Genomic DNA, 20,063 nt, shown 5'->3' with positions numbered 1-20,063 from the left:
TTTTTTCTTACCAGCTTACACAGATGTTAAAACTAGCACAATTGGTGTTGAGCTGCTCTCAGTTGTTTTCTGTAGACTTTTCATGATTTCTGCTGGACACTGCAGAGCAGCAGAGGTGCTCTAATGGCACTGCATGGATGAGAGATGGCAACACATCTGGAAGAGGCCTGCTTCCCTCGGGGGAGTTCTAGTAACCAAGGGATTCCTTTATCCTCAGATCTTCTATGAGATGGAACTGGCACAATGCCTGCCCTCCTGCTGGTATATGTTTTTGGAGGGGAGGCATTGCACTTTCACCATATGAAGAGAGCTGACCTAATTACCATAGATTAAATCTTTAGTTGTGGGACCATTCTTCCAGATTACCCCTCTCCTCTGTATTGGAGGCGTGACGTGGTGAAAACAACACAGGCTTTAGAGTTCAGCAGACGAGGTTCATCACCTAACGTGTTTTGTAACCTTTGGCAAGTTATATACCCTCTTGGAGCCTCTGTTTTCTCGTTTGGTGAAATGGAGTTGAAAGCATCTAGTATCATGCTTACCACATAGTAGGCATATAAAAAATGTTAATTCCACTATTAATACATCCTCCATTTTTTCATTTTGTATGCAATTATTGATGCTTAAATTTCCTTACTGCCTTTATTGTCTTTATATTAAGTAGAGTCTTAAAGAAAAATCCACCTGTTAACATAGCATCTCCTTTGGGAAAGAGAAATAATGACCATCCCTTCTTGGTCTCCCCCCCCCCCCCCCCCCCAATTTTGTCACCTTATGACAGTTACTAACCATTAGGTCTTTGGTTCCATTACATTGGCATACAATCATAGTCATCAGGGAATACTTCCTGAGGACGGCTTTCATTAATTATAAAATTTACTAAGGAGGCAGAAGAAAGTTGGTTTAATCCATGTGGAGGATCGGCTCTGGGCAAAGACTAAAATATGGGGAAGGGAGTTGCTGAGGAATGAGGGTGTAAATGGGTCAGATTATTCAACAGAGTATTCCAGGAGTCTTTTGGAAGAAAGCTGTCGGAATGAATCTAGTACTTGAGAAAGAATCAGGAAGGGAAATAGCAATGAGAATAACTTAACAGACAACTTATTATTGACTAGAGGCCCGGTTCATGAAATTCGTGCAAGGAGGGGGGGTGCCCTCAGCCCCATTTGCACCCTCTCCAATCTGGGAGCCCAGGGATTAGACTTAAACTGGCAGTTGGACATCCCTCTTGCAATCCAGGACCTCAGGCTCCTAACCACTCACCTGCCTGCCTGATCCCCCCTACTGCCCTCCCCTGCTGGCCTGATCCCCTAACTGCCCTGCTGCCTGATCCCCCTAACTGCCCTCACTTGCTGGCCTGGTCGCCCCTATTAACCTTTTTTTTCATCTTATCCCCTTCACACACAATTGTATTTGACTTTCTTATTGGCTTCTCCTTCTCACACAATTTATCTCTCTCCTTTATGTAACACTTTTTCCTACTGATTCATCATTTATAAACTTTTCTTTCCTCGTTATTTCCTACTTCTGTTCCATCATTCTTCTTCCCATCTTTCTCCTACCCTCCCTCCCCCCCCCCCCCACATTCCTTCTTTCCTTTATCTTTACCCCTGCCCTCCCTCCCCTTTCCCTTCCTTCCCACCTTAATTTTTTTCTTTACTTCCTTCCTTGGACCTGCTTTGCTTCCTCCCCCGTTTCTTCCTTCTTCCCATTCTCCTTTTAAGTAGTACCGGCTCCCCTTTAAAACTTTTCTTCCCTCCCTCTTTCTCTCTCATCCGACCTTTCCCATACATTCTTCTCTACTTACTTCCACTGTTTTAATATCTATCTACCTGCCTAATTATTCACTATCATTTATGTTTTTTCTTTTCTGACTCCTACTTTTAAAATCTGTCCCCAGTACACAACTATACTTGATTTTCATTATAGCTCCTGCAGTTCACTCACACATCCTCTTTCCTTCTTTAACTCTGCTCTCTACTGACTCCTTTATAAAGTTCTTCCCTCCCGCCTTCCCTTCTTAAAGCTTCTGCTGGGGGAAGCCGTTAACCCCCAGCCCAGAGCTCAGCCCCGGCCGGGTGTTCGCTGCCCCCCCTTCCCCGGCTTCCCTGCTGCTGTCCTGCTCCTATTCCCTGCCTAGGACACCTGGCCCAGTGAGGGTGGCTGAGGCCCGCGCGGCCCTGGGCGCTGCTGCCACGAAGCAGGAGCGCCTCTGCCCAGAAGGCCTCGGCTGTCCTCCACCCTCCTCCCGCTTCTGGATGGGGCTCCCCGCTCCGTGCTGCCTGCACCCCGCTCCTTGCTGGGCGCACCTGCTCCACCCGCGTTTCCTTCCCTTTTCCATTCCTGCATCATTTTCTTGTTCCTTTTCTGTATTTCTGTTTCTCCTCTCAGCCTGTCTGCATGTAGGCCTGCCTTCCTCTCCCTCTCCTTTCTTATCCTCTCCTGTCATATCCTATCCTACCCTGGCCCTTGCAGCTGCCTGAGCAGAGGGCGGGGACGCAACCTGCTGATGTGGTCGTGAGGTGACGCTGTAATGGACAAATTTACATATTCCTCTGTTATTAGATCAGATTGCCCACCGTGTTGTGCCTGGGCTGCTGTGTGATGCCACATACTGTGCTGTGTTGTGAACAGAGGATCACAGGATGGCCTTTGGAGTTGGCTCAGTACCGAGGTCACATACTTCCTCTGTACTTCTCCAACTGTGTGACCTTGGGCAAGCTGCTCATCTTTCACGTGGGCAAGCGACTGTATGGCCTTGATCTCCTAAGACCTCTGAATTTAAGACCCCTTGTAGGAGGTGGTGGGAACATTTTCTCATTAAATTAGTCATTCCTTGTAGCCAATTGTATGATGTTTCATGGTTGTACAAATGTTAATGTGATTTTTAAAAAATGCATTTAGAAGCAAAGCAATATGATAATACCCATCTCAGGGATGTTAGGAAGATTAAGATAATGCATGTCAAGTGCCCACCCAAGTTATTTTTCCGAGACTAGTAGCTATTATTAACGAGGAAAGGACATGAAAAATAATTTTATTGGGAACATCTGAAGAATGAATTTTAAACAGCAAGGTCATAATGTGACCAGGATCTTGAAATAGGAGTGGAATGAAGGGAAAGAAGACAAAAGTTCAAGTAATGCTGTAGAGATAAATGAATGTGTATACAATGAGGAAGTTTTACCCCTTTACAGACAAAGTTTTCATTGTAGTGATAACTTTGTGATACATGTTCCAGTGTGAACAGCAGGAATGTGGTAATTATTGGGAGAAATTGACTCTTGTGTCATCATCTTAAGCTGCTAATCACAAAAAATAATGCATTGGATAACTCACAAATAAAAAGTATTGTGTTTTGTTGTGGGGGTGGTGTGGCTGGTTGGGGACTTATTATTAGTTTATTAGTGTAGTTGCCTGGCCAATGATACTGAATTTTTAGCTCTTTCTTTTTTTTCCTTTTTCTTTTTTGCCCCAGGTCCAGCAAGACTATGAACCTCTGTTCCAAATGCTTTGCTGGTAAGTGCAGAAAAGGATTTTTTATTTACTTTTATTTTTCTTCTTTTGGTTGTTCCTAAGACTACATCATTTGGCCCTCCTTTGGGTTTATGCATGGGGATTTGTTTCTTTGTTTGTGTGTGAAAGCAATTTCTCTTCACCAAGGTGCTTCATATATTTTCCTAGGACTATTGAAATAGCCTCCCCGAATGAAATGAAATCTTATGTGTACTTGCATCAAACAAACTGTCGTCGATGTACAGTTGTGGTGTATAGTGGAATTGTAAAAACTCACATTGTACTAGGGTAATATATGTTCATGTTTGACCTTGAATGATTAATGGTGAATGTTGCCTTTACCAATGAGTGCAAGAGAAAGAATATTTTATATTGGAGTCAGGAAGACAGTCATGCTGAATTAGCCTTTTCTAATCCAGTCCCTCATTTAAATCACCTTGGGTAAGTCACTTAACCTCTTTGGGCAGTAGATTCATCATTTGTAACATGAAGGGTTGGGGTTTGATGTTTACCAGGTGTTCTTTCCAGCCCCAAATGTTGATTGGTTGACTCCCTGAATTTATGATTCCTTCATGAAGTTGCAGCCTTCATGCTTTTTTTTAAAAAAAGAACTTTAGCCAAGACCGGTTTGGCTCAGTGGATAGAGCGTCGGCCTGCGGACTGAAAGGTCCCGGGTTCGATTCCGGTCAAGGGCATGTACCTGGGTTGCGGGCACATCCCCCATGGGAGATGTGCAGGAGGCAGCTGGTCGATGTTTCTCTCCCATCGATGTTTCTAACTAACTATCTCTCTCCCTTCCTCTCTGTAAAAAATCAATAAAATATATTTAAAAAAAAAAAAAAAAAAAAAAAAAAAAAAAAAAAAAAGAACTTTATATCTAAATGATCTTACATAAAGTAACTAAGTCTTTACTACTTGAGATATGTTTTTCCTTTTAATCTTTTAATTGAGATATGTTTAACTTAACGTAACGTTCCTTCTTTATTACTTTATTTTTGTCAAAGATAAACAAAGTTGGACAATAGTTAAAGTGGTAAGGACAGCTCTTAATGAGTAATTTACTGCTACAATACAAAGTTCTGTGTGAACTGAACTCGGATTTGTGCAGTGGGACTGGTTATTTTAAAAGGTGAGGGACTAGACAGGGTTTGCTATCTTGGCTCAATAGAGTCAGGGAAGTGACAAATTACAAAGGGTTGGTCAGTGTAAATGATAAGGTGGGGCGGTGCCTCTTAGCTGACAACCATGGAAGTTAAGATTCTATCCTACAGAGACAGGGACTGAGACCCTCTCCTTCTTGATGATCATCTTTTAAAGCAGCAGTTCTCAACCTGTGGGTCGAGACCCCTTTGGGGGTCAAACGACTCTTTCACAGGGGTCGCCTAAGACCATCAGAAAACACATATATAATTACATATTGTTTTTGTGATTAATTACTATGCTTTAATTATGTTCAATTTGTAACAATGAAAATACATCCTGCATATCAGATATTTACATTATGATTCATAACAGTAGCAACATTACAGTTAGGAAGTAGCAACGAAATAATTTTATGGTTGGGGGTCACCACAACGTGAGGAACTGTATTAAAGGGTCGCGGCATTAGGAAGGTTGAGAACCACTGTTTTAAAGGAATGGCTTTCATGTCCTTGAGCAAAAACTCCGGAATTGTAGGAGATACATGTACATCTCAAAGGGTCAAGGATAATTCATAGTTGTAAACTCTTTTTAGTAAGTGCTCTAAGATAGGGTGCTCTGGGGCCTGTAGTCAGATGTTGGTTATAACAAACCTTAAATTCTTTTGGCAACCCAGAGCTTTCCCAGGCATCCGCTTAATGCGGGGCTATTGTCAACCTAGGGATGGGGCCTTGAGCTGTTAGAAACTGTTAGTGTTTGTTTAAATCTTTTACTGTGGGGGGAGAGGAGTAGATGAAATCATTTGTATTAAGAGTCTGTAGTTTTTATAGGCCGAGGTTGAGACCTAGTTGAGAAAAGGGCTCAAGAGGATCCTAGCTAGAGTTTGGTAAAGGGGAGAATCTTTGTCAATTTTTATCTTCTGTTCATTATGCCATTTGAGCGCCAAAATAATCATAGTATAAGCTTTAGACTAGCCGTGGGCAAACTACGGCCCTCGGGCCAGATCCGGCCCATTTGAAATGAATAAAACTAAAAAAAAAAAAGACCGTACCCTTTTATGTAATGATGTTTACTTTGAATTTATATTAGTTCACACAAACACTCCATCCATGCTTTTGTTCCGGCCCTCCGGTCCAGTTTAAGAACCCATTGTGGCCCTCCAGTCAAAAAGTTTGCCCACCCCTGTTTTAGACTTTTGTATTTATGTCTAAACTAGGGGGTAAGTGGGAAGAAGTTGAGAGGGCTGGGAAAGCTGTGACAGTTTGTATCTGTTAAACGTTTAGAATTTGTCACATACTTTAGGTCTTTAAAAGGTAAGTTTGGTTTTTATCTAACTTCTAGGAGTATCTCTGCCATGTTAAACAAATGTATTCTGCTCTTCTTACTCTTCATATCTACAATTACAGGTATGAAGAGATGCTTCCTCACTGATCTGAGTTTAACTTTATAGTAAAAATGAAAGTAGCAATAAGACAAAATGTTTTGTGGTTATTTCCATAACAGGGTTGCAAATTCTTGTATCATAGCAGGTAAATTAAAACATTTTTGCATTAACCTGCAGCTCTTACTGCTTGGAGTTATACTCTAATCTCTTTTCTGCTTTTGTTCCCTGTTAGAAATTAAGAATAGAAGTGGCTTAATTCTAGTAACCCTTGAAAGGGAAACATTGTAAGTTACAGCTAAATTTTGAGGATCTGCAGTAAGAGGAACAGAGTGAATCTTGAAATTTTTAAGTTGGTTTCCTTTTAGACATTGTGGTGTACCCATCAGGGAAATAGTATTAAAATACTCATTCCAGTTAGTTATTTTATGGCATGGTGAAGTTTGGGCAAGATAGTGAAATCAGTATGCTTCTCATACCTTGATTTTTAAAATCATCTTTTCCCAGAAGAAAGGCAACTTCTGTTTTTAAGATGAAGCATTTTTTTTTATCTCAAGAAAAATGATTTTAAATATGATAATGTTATATGCAGTAAATACCAATTATTCAAGAAAAATGATCTTACATATAATAATATTACATGCAATAAACACTAATATTTCAAGAATGAAAGGATTTCAAGTATAATAATATTACCAAAACTGTACTACATAGTATGATATCTCAGAAGTTGTAGGAAATACTAAAAATCTGCAAATAACAGGATTACTTCTATTATATTCCATTATATATTTTTTCCCTCTGGCTCTATATTTGTTTATCAGTTTATGTTGTTCATTATATTTATCTTTCTCTGACTGGCTTATTTCGCTTAGCATGATGCTCTCCAGGTCCATCCATGCTGTTGCAAATGGTAAGAGTTCCTTCTTTTTTACAGCAGCATAGTATTTCATCGTGTAGATGTATCACAGTTTTCCAATCCACTCATCTGCTGATGGGTACTTAGGCTGTTTCCAAATCTTAGCTTTTGTAAATTGTGCTGCTATGAACATAGGGGTGCATATATCCTTTCTGATTTCTTGGGATATAGTCCTAGAAGTGGGATGACTGGGTCAAATGGGAGTTCCATTTTTAATTTTTTGAGGAAACTCCATACTTTTGTGAATGATCCATGTGCACTTGAGAAGAATGTATATTCTGTTGCGTTGGGGAGAAATGTTCTATGAATGTCTATTAAATCCATCTGATCTAGTGTTTCCTTTAGAGTCTCCGTTTCCTTGTTAAGTTTTTGTCTGGAAGATTTGTCCAGGGAAGTCAGAGGGGTGTTAAAGTCCCCTACTATGACTGTATTGTTGTCAATCTCTCCGTTAAAGTCCTCTAGAAGTTTTTTTTATATGTTTAGCTGCACCTATATTAGATGCATAAATGTTTACCAGGGTTATATCCTCTTATTGAATTGATCCCTTTAGTAGTATCTAGTGACCTTTGTTGTCTCTTGTGATGGCCTTTATTTTAAAGTCTATTTTGTGGATATGAATATTGTTACTCCAGCTTTTATTTTTTTCTTTTCCATTTGCATGGAAATTTTTTTCCCATCCCTTCACTTTCATCCTGTGTGTGTCTTTTGTTTTGAGATGGGTCTCTTGTAGACAGCTTATAGTTGGGTCATGTTTTTGTATCCATTCAGCTACCCTACACCTTTTGATTGGAGCATTTAATCCATTTACATTTAGGGTTATTATTGAGAGGTACTTATTTATAGCCATTTTAATTCTGTATGGCTAGCTTTCTCTCTCTCTTTCTTCTCAGCAGTCCCTTATAGCAATCCCTTTAGCATTTCTTGTAATGCTGGCTTGGTGGTGATGAACTCCTTTAGGCTTTTTTTTTTTTTTTTTTTAATCTGGGAAACTCTTTATTTGACCGTCTATCTTGAATGATAGCTTTGCTGGATATAGTAATCTTGGTCTCAGAAGATCCTTGCTTTCCATTACCTTAAGTACTTCATGCCATTCCCTTTTGGCCTGTAGAGTTTCTGATGAGAAGTCAGGTGTCAGCCTTATGGGAACTCCTTTTTAGGTAACACTTTTTTTCTTTTTCCCTTGCTTCCTTTAAGATTCTCTCTTTGTCTTTAATTTTTGGCATTTTTATTATGATGTGTCTGGGTGTGGGTCTGTTTGGGTTCTTCTTGTTTGGGTTTCTCTGTGCCTCCTGAACTTGTGTGACTTTTTCTTTTACCAGGTTAGGGAAGTTTTCTACAGTTATTTCTTCAAACACCTTTTCTATTCCTTTCTCCCTTTCTGCCTCTTTTGGTACACCTATTATTCTAACATTGTTACGTGTCACTTTGTCCTGCAGCTCCCTTAAGCTGTCCTCATGTTTTTTAATTGTTTTTTTTTTTTTTTTTTTTGGTTCTCTAATTGAGTGATATTTTCAACTCTGTCTTCTAATTCACTGATTTGATCCTCACCTTCCCCTAATCTGCTGTGTATTCCTTCCAAAGTGTTCTTTATTTATGTTATGTCTTTCTTTATCTCAGACTGTTCTTTTTTCATAGTTACTATATCTTTTTTCATACTGTTGAGCATTTTAAAAATCATTACTCTGAACTCTGTTTCAGATAAATTTCTTATCTCTGCTTCATTTATCTCTTCTGGAGAATTCTCTAGTTCTTTCATTTGGGGGTTATTTCTTTGTTTCCTTATTTTGGTTGTCTTTCTGGGTTTGTGACTATGTATTGGATAGGTCCTCCTACACCTCTCAATCTCTAGTGCAGGACAGTGTTAAAGGCTGTTTCTGACTCATTGGATCAGGCAAAGATTCAAAGCCTGCAGAGACCACTTCTGTCTACAGACTAATAGGATTCTGACTTGAATTGCCCCCAGGCAATCATCCTAAGTTGTGGTGAGAGTTTTTTCTACAGGGTGGGGCAGTTGCTTCTGCCTAGAGGCTGTTACTTTTAATCTCTTAAGTGGCCTCAGGGCAAGGTGTTTTCCAAAAGGGCAGCTGTTCTCAACCTGTGGGTCGAGACCCCTTTGGCGGTCGAATGACCCTTTCACAGGGGTCGCCTAAGACCATCCTGCATATCAGATATTTACATTATGATTCATAACAGTAGCAACATTACAGTTATGAAGTAGCAACGAAAATAATTTTATGTTTGGGTCACAACATGAGGAACAGTATTTAAAGGGCCAGAAGGTTGAGAACCACTGCAGTAGGATGTGTGGATTGTCTTCCCCCCAGGCAAGACAGATGTCTATGTGGGAAAGATGTCCTCCGCTGTGTGAGGGAATGGCTCAGCCCAGGAAACGTGGGGTGTCTGCCTTCTGAGCTCTACCCCCCGAGTCCCCACTCCTGGGTTCTGCTCTCACAGCTCCAGTCCACTTCACTCTCTCTTTGCCAGAGCACAAGGTGTGTGGCTCCACAGGGAATTTTTGTGCGTTGGCCCTTCAAGAGGGTGCCTGAACTTTCAGCTGCCACTCCCTGGCAGACAGCCCCCCCCCCTGCTTTTCACAGTTGGATGTTATATGGGTACCCTCCTCAGATTTGGTGCTCTCTGCTGAGGAGCCCAGCTTCGGGATTAGATCCCAGAGTTCTCAGTGGCACCCCCTCACAGCTGAGATATCTCTCCGGGACTTCAGTTGCCATCTGTGGGTGCCCGGCTAGCCCTTTCGGGCCTCCACCCCTCCTACCAGTCTCTATGCAGTCTACACTTTCGGTCCTTGGGTATCAGGGTTCTTTCCTGTGAGTTTTCCATTGATTATTCAGGAAGCTTTTCCATATTTCAGTTGTAATTCCAGCTTGTTCCTGGGAGCATGTCTGTGCAGCATCCAGCTACCCTGCCCTCATTTTTCTAAAATGAAGCAATTGAAATACGGCATATCTGTCTGTCCTAGCCGGTTTGCCTCAGTGGATGGAAACATCAGCTGCGGACGAAAGGGTCCCGGGTTCGATTCTGGTCAGAGGCATGTCCCTTGGTTGCAGGCTCCTCCCCAGTTTGGGCCCTGGTCATGACGTGTGCAGGAAGTAACCAATCAATGTATTTCTCTCACATCGATATTTCTCTCTGTCTGTCCCTCTCTCTTGGAAAAATACCCTCGGATGGGGATGAAATAGGTTATATCTGTCTTTGTAATTCTGTTGACTTTGATTTTTTTTAAAGCTGAAAGTCTAAGAAAGATTTCATATGTATAACACATATTGGTTATATATTTGTTGAAAAGAGTTCAGCTCATCAAATTCTCTCAATCATTGTGTTGTCTATTGGAGGGTATCTGTTTGCTGTGGGTGTATGAAAAACCAGAATATTATAGAAAGTAATGTAGAAAACATCCCCAAACCAATTCGGAATTAACAAATACTAATATTTTGGTCTTCTCCCCCTTTGTAACATTTTAAAAGGAAACTAAAACTTCATAGTTTTCTTTTATCTCAGTTATCCTTTTTCCACTTCAGAGACAACCACTATTTTTTTTTAATTGATTTCAGAGAGGAAGGGAGAGGGAGAGAGAGATAGAAACATCAATGATGAGAGAGAATCATTGATCGGCTGCTTCCTGCACACATCACACTGGCATATGGCCTGACCGGGAATCGAACTGTGACCGACAACCTCCATTCTTATCCTTGTATTTATACTTTTATTATGAATAGGTATTTATGTAAGTAATATATGATTCTGTTTTAAAAATGTATAAGTAATATGTTATACTAGTTATTCTACAACTTGCATTCTTTTTTAATAATGCTTTTAGAAACCAATCATGATGACACATGTTGCTTTAGTTCATTTTAACTATTAAAATAATTCTATTATCATTAATGTCCTAGAGCATTCTCCGTTTATGGCTTTTTGTACCAGTGAATATATATAACAACATCCCTTTGGTATTCCTCAGTGTAGTTGATGAATTATTAGCCACCCTCATTAGACTATGTCCCAATTTATCTATTCCCCTGTTAATGGACATGTAAGTTCTTTTCAATTACTGTTTTTATATCACAATTGCAACCTCATGTTTGCTCTATTTTTTAAAAATTAACACATTTGATTATATTAAGACTGTTTCTATATTGGAAACCCTATTCTTTGTGGGGTAGCTTCGTTGTTTTCAAATGAAAGCAAGACAAGGGCAGTAGTTCCTTAATTGATTAGCAAAGTTGAACTCTGGCAGCCCTTTTGGACTTCTTAGTCTATAGCAGTTTGCTGTCTTACTAATAAGCGTTCATAAATTGTGTAGCTAATTGTTATGCTAGTCAAGGTAAATGAAGCAGTGTGAAGCTTTATGGAAATTACGTCAAAAACAATTGTTACACTTCTAATGGGAAACAAAATGCTCAGTTTTGTAAGTAACAGAAAGACAACGCCTTTTAGGCTTTAAGTAGAAAAAATGTGATCATATGTCAATACTTTAGGCAAAAAGGAAGAAATTTAATTGTCACTGGGTCTTTTAAGATACTTTGTCCTTTGGCTTTATTTCTGTTCACATGTTTGTCTAAAGTTGTGGTCTCTATAACGGTGCATGGGATTGTCCATTGAGGCACTAAGAGAAAATTGTAGAATTTCCACTTACATCTATTTTTATTATCCTTTACATATTAATGTTTATAATGTACATAATCTAATTGCTATTGGTTTCCTAGAGTTGCTATAACAAATTACCACAAATTTGGTGACTTAAACAACAGAAATTTATTCTCTCACAGTTCTGGAGGCCAGAAGTTTGAAATCAAGAGGTCAGCAAGCAGGGTTGGTTTCTTATAGATTCTGAGAGAGAATCTATTCCATTCCTTTCCTTGGCATTCCTTGGCTTCTGGACATTACCCAGGTCTCTGCTTTATCTTCACATGCCCTTCTCACTTGTGTTTCTCTTTTTACTCTGTCTTTTCTAAGGACAAGTGTCATTGGATTTAGGGCCCACCCTTATGTAGGATGATCTTATCTGAAATCCTTAGTTACATTTGCAAAGGTGCTTTTTCCAAATAAGATTACATCTATAGGTTCCGGGTGGACTTTTTGGGGAGATTGGGGGGTGAGGGGGGGAGGTTTGAGGATGGGTCACACCATTCAATACACTGCAGGAGTATTTAATTATTAAAAAAAACCCACAGACATGTAAGAGGTATGTGCTCAAATTTTATAGTAATGTTGTACCTCTACCGAAGAAGTTTGGAGACCCCTAGTTCTGAGACCTGCTTGGGTTAGATGTGGTTGGCCCTTTTTCATGTATAAGATACTCTCTTGACTCCACCATGCTACAGATCCTTGATCTGGCTATTTCCTTTGTGCTTGAATTAGAGGGTTACAGTGAGGTTGCTTTTTGACACTTTTCCTGTTTATAACAACCCTTGCACTTAATTACTTGTCCATAGTAGAAATGGTTGGTAAAATGATAGGGCTTTATTTTCAGACCATTAATGTATAACTAAAATGTGATTTTTAATATACAAAATTTTCTGTCAATTAAAAATGTCTCACTGCTCAGCTGGTTCTTAGTGTGTAAACTAGAGCTAGCTGTATGTTAACAATCCTATTACCAAAGTTTTTTTTTTAATTTCTTAATTTACTTTTAGAGTAAATATTGCATATAGAGAAGAAAAAAATACCTTAATCTAACACTTCTGGTTGGGAGGAAAATAATAAGGGTATAATCTTAAAAGAAGAATTCCATAAAAAGGATACTTAAAAAAGAAGTGGAACAAGAATTAATGTTTGTGAAATAAGATGGAAGAAGGGCAAGGACAAATATCCATGCCTTTAAAAAGACGATAAAATTCTGAGATGAAATAATTGCAATAATAATTAAGATTTCTGCAGTCCTTTTATAATAGTTTTAAAATATATTTTTATTGATTTCAGAGAGGTAGGGAGAGGGAGAGAGAAATAGAAATATTGATGATGAGAGAGAACCATTGATGGTCTGTTTCCTGCATGCCCCTACTGGGGATCAAGCCTGCAACCTGGGCATGTGCCCTTGAATGGAATCGAACCCAGGACCCTTCAGTCTGCAGGCTGATGCTCTATCCACTAACCCAGACCAGCTGGGATAGCCCTTTTATAATTGAAATCCATTTTGCATAATATTTATCTCATTTGATCCCCACAACTTTGGTGATTTTGTATCTCTGTATTCCAGATGAAGAAACTGTGGCTCGGATTTATTAAATAATATTCCAAAGATTAAATAAAATTTAAAGCAAAAAAACTGAGATTTGATAATAGGTGTTTAGACTAGCAGTCGCCAACCTTTTGGACCTCACGGACACCAGTGGTCCACGGACCACCGGTTGGCGACCCATGGTTTAGACTACAAATCTCCCACTATTCGATATTGTTAAAAGTGAAGATAGTAGGTTTAGATGGAAATGTACTGTAAAAACCCTGTGAGGATGTCACAGTAGCATTGTTTTACATTTGTGCGTAGGTTAGGGCTATACATTTTCCTTCTATGTTCTCTTTAATTCAGTTTCAGTTTGTCTTTAGGTCTCCAGGGAAAATCAGAGAAATAGTGCTGGAAGCTTCACAGCATAGCTAATTTGGGAAAGGTTTGCATGTGTGTTGCGGGGGAGTTTTTTTGTCTAATGCGTTTTCTATTTTGGTGGTGCGCTATTCATTTCTTAACATCTTTCTTGTTCATGTTCGTATAACTTTTAGCTCATTAACCTTGCTCTCTGCACTGCAGAGTGAAGCACCATTTCTAATTTAGTCTCCAGTGCTTAGCTTCGCAGAATATTTAAAAAAAAAATTGGAGGTGTGATTTAATTGTTGGGCTGTTTGCACATTGTCGGTATGAAGGCAAAGATGAGGTTCATATTTAGATAATGCAACCTGCAGGTTTCATTTGTTAAACCTGGTTGTTGGTATTCCCATTCTCTCATACATGAGTGCATAATGGTGTTGAAAAAAATTCTCGTTTTGTTGTATCCATACTTAGCAATTTGGTTGAGTTATGGGAGAGCACCGAATCCTAACTGCTAGACCACCAGGGAGCCTCTGGTTGAGTTATGGAAAAGCCTGTCCTCTGCCTTGTGTATTTGCTCATTTGGAAACCTTGTATAGTTTATAGAGACACTAGTGATTTGTTCCCCCGTCTCCCTGTGGGTTTTATTCCATATTACAATCCAATTCCACCTCCTACTCCCATACTCCTGTGCTGTTAAGATGCAGTTTGTTTCATCCTGTGTTTTTGTAATCCAAACGGAATGTAATGAGCTATGTGCTTTAGGGACCCGGCTTTGCCTTGCCAATTAGAACAAAGCGGTTACTGAGAAAGAGTATGTTTTAAATAAAACATGGCACCTCTGAGTGGGACTGACACTCATTTGGGAGTAAAAGAGATGGTTTTAACTCTTTGACTCACAAAGAAGAGCCATTACTAAAGATCAGTAGTATTTTTGGGGAAATAAGGGTAAAGATTTACCTCCATAAAATACGGTTTGTAAATTTCCTCATGGACTAAATTAAAAATTTGTCCTTTCAAGCCTACTTTTTTTTTTCTTTTACAATTAAGATGTGTTAGCAAAATGCTCTAACTTCCTGAATATTTAACCAATGGCTGCTGGCAGTTTCTGAATTTTGAACTATTCATGCATAGAAAAGTGAGGGTATGGCTGGTAGCCTCTTTATTTTCTAATCAAGTCAAGTTTTCAAATTAATAGAGAACCCCCAAAAGATACATGAAATTATGAGGAAAAATATAAGATTTATAGCGCCTGGCTGTTATTTTCAGATGATAATAGAATTTTGAGTCATCAATGACTTAAGACTCTAATTTTTAGCAGCACTTTCATTAAACATTTGAAGGACAGATGTCTTTAAGCAGATATTTATGGGCTGAAAGTTTACTGCTCTTCTTCACCGGAGGCTCCCTCCTAAGTTGGCTCTGGTATTGTATTTGTATCTGCACTAAAAATAACAACATTCTGTTTTTAGCTTATATACCAAATAAACTTACGAAGTTCAACATTGGCGCAAGGAAAACATGAAGTTGCTTGTGTTTTTTCTCTTTTCCATTGGACTTAAAGTTAGACAACGTTTTAATATTTACTAACCTATACAAGTAAGAGAGAACAAAAGGAATACATTCCTATGGAACACTTTAATTAAAAAGTATGTACGTATACTTTGTTGAAAAAAATTGTTTCTGGAAAAATGAGCTCTGTACTAGAGGAAGCTAGTTTAATTGGAGAAACTTAAACTAAACCTATACTTTTCTAACACTGTCCTATGAAAGGCTTATAAGCCCTACTGATGCTTTGAAGAGATAGTCATTATGACAACATTAATAAAATGCCCCATAATCCATTTTTCCCCCTAAAATGTATCTTCATTGATTTCAGAGAGGAAGGGAGAAGGAAAGAGAGATAGAAACAATGATGAGAGAGAATCATTGATCGGCTGCCTCCAGCACGTCCCCTACTGGATCAAGCCCGCAACCCAGACATGTGCCCTTGACCAGAATCAAATCTGGGACCCTTCAGTGCACAGGCTGACTCTCTAGCCACTGAGCAAAACCAGCTAGGGCCCATAATCCATTTTTGAAGATTAATACTCATATTGATAGTATTTTAAGTTTGAACAAATTTCTGAGTAAAAATAACTAAGACTTATATCTGCTGCTACATGGTTCTAACCCAGGGGTGGGCAAACTTTTTGACTCGAGGGCCACAATGGGTTCTTAAACTGGACCGGAGGGCCGGAACAAAAGCATGGATGGAGTGTTTGTGTGAACTAATATAAATTCAAAGTAAACATCATTACATAAAAGGGTACGGTCTTTTTTTTTTTTTTTTTAGTTTTATTCATTTCAAACGGGCCGGATCTGGCCCGCGGGCTGTAGTTTGCCCACGGCTGGTCTGACCTGTAGCTGAACTAACCGACCAGGGCAGATCACTTTAAAATATTAAACATCTTCAGAAATCACTGAATTAACTAGCTTTGCATAAAGTGATAATGATGTTTTCTTTAATTCATATGGTGTAAGATTGTGTAGCTGTTAATCTCTATGCTTGAAGCACAAAGTAATGTCAGAAAGAGTCTCTTTCAAAAAGTCTTTTAACACAGGTCCTAGACTTGTAATGGCAATTGAAAGCTAGATTGTTCATTTCTTCTATGCCATGTTTTGTAACATGTTTTTAGGAAGTCTAGAAGTATTGAATCACATTAATCATGTAATATTAGGAAATGGTGATCTTAGAATGTTTGATTGGAAGGAATACTAAAGTCTTTCCTGTCCAAAACACATTTCCTATCCAAATGCCTACTGAATTAATGAGTTTTAAAGTAAATAGGTGATGGGGGTAAAGTGGCTTGTTTTTGTTTTTTTCATCTTTTATGTATATCTTTCAATCTCAATTTCCTTCTATGTTATGTTAGTAATCTTGAAGATGGAACTAAAAAGAAATCTGTAACAAAGTGGCAAAAACACTTATTTGTGGGTATTTCTAAGGCATTTTATGCATGTTTCTGTTCACTATTCATTTGCTGACCATTTTGCAAAATTAAGTTTATTCATTATTCAGTAAAGTTGGTACAGTGACAATTTAAAATAACTGATTACAATTTTTTACCTTAAAATTTTTTTAAAATAATGAGGCTTGCATTATATACAAGATTTTATCCCAATTAAAGAATCACTGAAATGTCCTAAAAATGTTTTCTACATCATTAGTGCCTTAAAAGAAATCCTCCTGAACTTGACAAATCTTTGTTTAAGCCTTTTTGTTTCCAAGCCAATATGAGTTTCATGTCTCTCTGTGAATGGACCTTTTTTTATGGTGTCCTTTATAACCTATCACAAACCAAACAAAATTCTCCTCTCAAAATTCTATTTTAAATTTTTATTGTTTTATTTTTAAATTTATTTTTAAAATTGTTTTGTTTTTATTGTTGACTTTTTAAAAAAAATTTTATTTTTACAGAGAGGAAGGGAGAGAGAGAGTTAGAAACATCGATCAGCTGCCTCCTGCACACCCCCTACTGGGGATGTGCCCGCAACCGAGGTTACATGCCCTTGACCAGAATCGAACCTGGGACCCTTCAGTCCGAAGGCCGAGGCTCTATCCACTGAGCCAAACCAGTTAGGGCAATTGTTAACATTTTTACAGATGTCCCCCCTCCCCCCTCCCTTTGTCCCATCCACCCAGACCCTCCCCTTCCCTGCCCCATACCACAGTGTTGTCTGTGTGTATAGGCTATGTATGTATGTTTTTTGACTATTCTCTTCAACTTCTATTCATCCCACCCACCTCCCCTCTGACCTCTGTCTGTTCCATGCTTCCATGCCTGTGGTTATATTTTGTTTGACAGTTCATTTTGTTCATTAGATTACACATATTAGTGAGATCATATATTTGACTTTCTCTGCCTGGCTCATTTTGCTCAGAATTATAATCTCCAGGTCCATTCATACTGTTGCAAAAGATAAGATTTTCTTTGTTTTTACAGCCACATGTTATTCCATTGTGTAAATGTACACAGCTTTTTTTTTTTATTGTATTACTAGAGGCCCAGTTCATGAAATTTGTGCACAGGTGGGTCCCTAGGCCTGGCCGGTGATCAGGGCCAATTGGGACCTTCCTTCCCCTGGCTGCTGGCTGCTGGCCGGGTCCTTTCTTCATTCCTCACTGCCCCCTGTATTATATAGGATTATTATTTATTGTATTAGTTTTCCTTTTTTAAAATTTTATCTTTATTGTTGAAAGTATTCTATATAACAAAAGGCTAATATGCAAATTGTTCCCTCAACCGGGAGTTTGACCAGGGGGCGGGGCCATCCAGCCAACCACCCCAGCCCCTCCCTCAAGTTCCCCCTCCCCCCAGCTGGCCCCACCCCCAACCACCCCTCCCCCCTGATCGGGACAGGCCGGCCGGACCCCACTTGTGCACGAATGTGTGCACCGGGCCTCTAGTTATATATATCCCTTTCGCCACCCAGTTGCCCCCGCCTCCCCCCTAACCCTTGTCTATAACTCACTTCCCCTGCCCCTGGCCCTCACTACACTATTGTCTATGGGTTATGCATATATGAATATGAGGTCATGTGATATTTGTCTTTCTCTGACTGGCTTATTTAGCTTAGCATAATACTCTCCAGGTTTCTCCATGCTACCTCAGTAGGTAAGAGATCCTTCTTTTTTATAGATGCATAGTATTTTGTTTTGTAAATGTATCGCAGCTTTATTTTTTCTTCAGTATATTTTTATTGATTTTGGAGAAGAAGGGAGAGAGAAGCATCAACATCAATTGGCTGCCTCCTGCACACCTCCTACAACACGGGCGAGCGTCCTGACCAGGAATCAAACTGGTGACTTCTTGGTGTATGGGTTGACACTGAACCACTGAGCCACACTGGCTGGCTAACACAGCTTTCTTATCCACTCATTTATTGATGGGCATTTGGGATGTTTCCAGATCTTGGCTATTGTGAACAATGCTGCTATGAACTTAGGTCTGCATATATTCTTTCTGGTTGGTGTTTCAAAATTCTTAGAATATATTCCCAAAAATGTGATTGCTGGGTCAAAAGGCAGTTTCATTTTTAACTTTTTGAGAAAACTCCATACTATTTTCCATAGTAGCTGTACTGGTCTGCATTTCCGCCAACAGTGCACAGGGTCTCCTTTTCTCCACATCCTTGCCAGCAGTTGTTTGTTGATTTATAGATGATAGCCACTCTGGCAGGTGTGAGCTGGTACGTCATTGTGGTTTTAATTTGCATCTCTGATAATTAGTGATGCTGAGCTTTTTTTTTTTATATGTCTCTTAGCCATTTTGTATGTCCTCTTTGGAGAAGTGTCTATTCAGGTCCTAGGAAATTAACCCCTCATCAAATGTATCATTGGCAAATATGTTTTCCGATACAATGGGTTCTCTTTTCATTTTGTTGATGGTTTTCTTTTGCTGTGCAGAAGCTTTTTAGTTTGATATAGTTTGATTTGTTTATTTTTTCCTTTGTTTCCATTGCCCTAGAACCGTGGTCGGCAAACTGCGGCTCGCGAGCCACATGCGGCTCTTTGGCCCCTTGAGTGTGGCTCTTCCACAAAATACCGACATCTGCGCATGGGCCACGAAGTTTCAATCGCACTGTACGTGTGCTCCCGCACGTGGTATTTTGTGGAAGAGCCACACTCAAGGGGCCAAAGAGCCACATGTGGCTCACGAGCCGCAGTTTGCCAACCACGGCCCTAGAAGATATATCGGCAAATATATTTTTGCAAGAGATGTCTGAGATTTTACTGTCTATGTCTTCTTCTAGGATTTCTATGGTCTCATACTTACATTTAAGTCTTTTATCCATTTTGAGTTTATTCTTGTGTATGGTGTAAGTTGGTAGTCTGGTTGCATTTTTTTTGCATGTACCTGTCCAGTTTTTCCAGCACCATTTATTGAATAGACTTTACTCCATTGTATGCTCTTGTCTTCAAAGTTTTTAAATGACTCTGCAGGAGGAGCCTAAAAAAAAATAAAGTACTTTTAAAAAAATATGTTTTTGTTTACTTTTAAAGAGAGAGAGAGAAAGGGAGAGGGATAGAGAGATAGAAACATCAGTGACATAGTATCATTGATCACCACCGCCTGCTCACCCTCTACTGGGGATCATGCCTGCAAACCTGGGCATGTGCCTTGACTGAGAATCGAACCTGCGATCTCTTGGTTCCTGTGTCAACGCTCAACTGCTGAATCACACCAGCTGGGCAAGAAAATACTTTTTTTATGCTTCCCTCGACCAGAATTTGTCTTTATTGAAAAGAAAGTCAAAAGCAGTAAATTCCTTTTCTTCTAAGATGATTGATGTCTTGTGATTTGGCCTATAATGGGTGTCACATAGAAATGGTGTCACCAACACCTTGTGTAGCAATTTAAAAACATGGGTAATGGCAGTGCTGGATATTAATATTTTGTCTTTGAGGGGTTAGGGGAAACTGCATATTATCTAGAAAAATAGCAAGTGAAGCAGATGCATTGGAACATTATCGGCAGTATTATTTTAGGGGTAGTCACTTAGTTGTGTACATGCTAAATGGC

At 39.3% G+C, this 20,063-nt stretch overlaps 1 protein-coding gene across 2 annotated transcripts in view; it reads left to right on the top strand.

Moving 5' to 3' along the window:
- Positions 1–20,063, top strand: part of ZFAND3 (zinc finger AN1-type containing 3) — a 337,273-nt gene that overhangs the window by 105,320 nt on the left and 211,890 nt on the right. For both annotated transcript variants that reach the window (XM_070418650.1, XM_070418649.1), the window contains exon 2: positions 3,479–3,519. In XM_070418650.1, the coding sequence (XP_070274751.1) occupies positions 3,479–3,519 (41 nt within the window). The remainder of the gene's footprint in view (positions 1–3,478; positions 3,520–20,063) is intronic.

Source organism: Myotis yumanensis, unplaced genomic scaffold (assembly GCF_028538775.1).
Source record: "Myotis yumanensis isolate MYYU_CA2020_CCGP unplaced genomic scaffold, mMyoYum1.0.hap1 SCAF_6, whole genome shotgun sequence".
Lineage (NCBI taxonomy): Eukaryota > Metazoa > Chordata > Mammalia > Chiroptera > Vespertilionidae > Myotis > Myotis yumanensis.
This window is presented reverse-complemented; position numbering and strand designations above follow the sequence as displayed.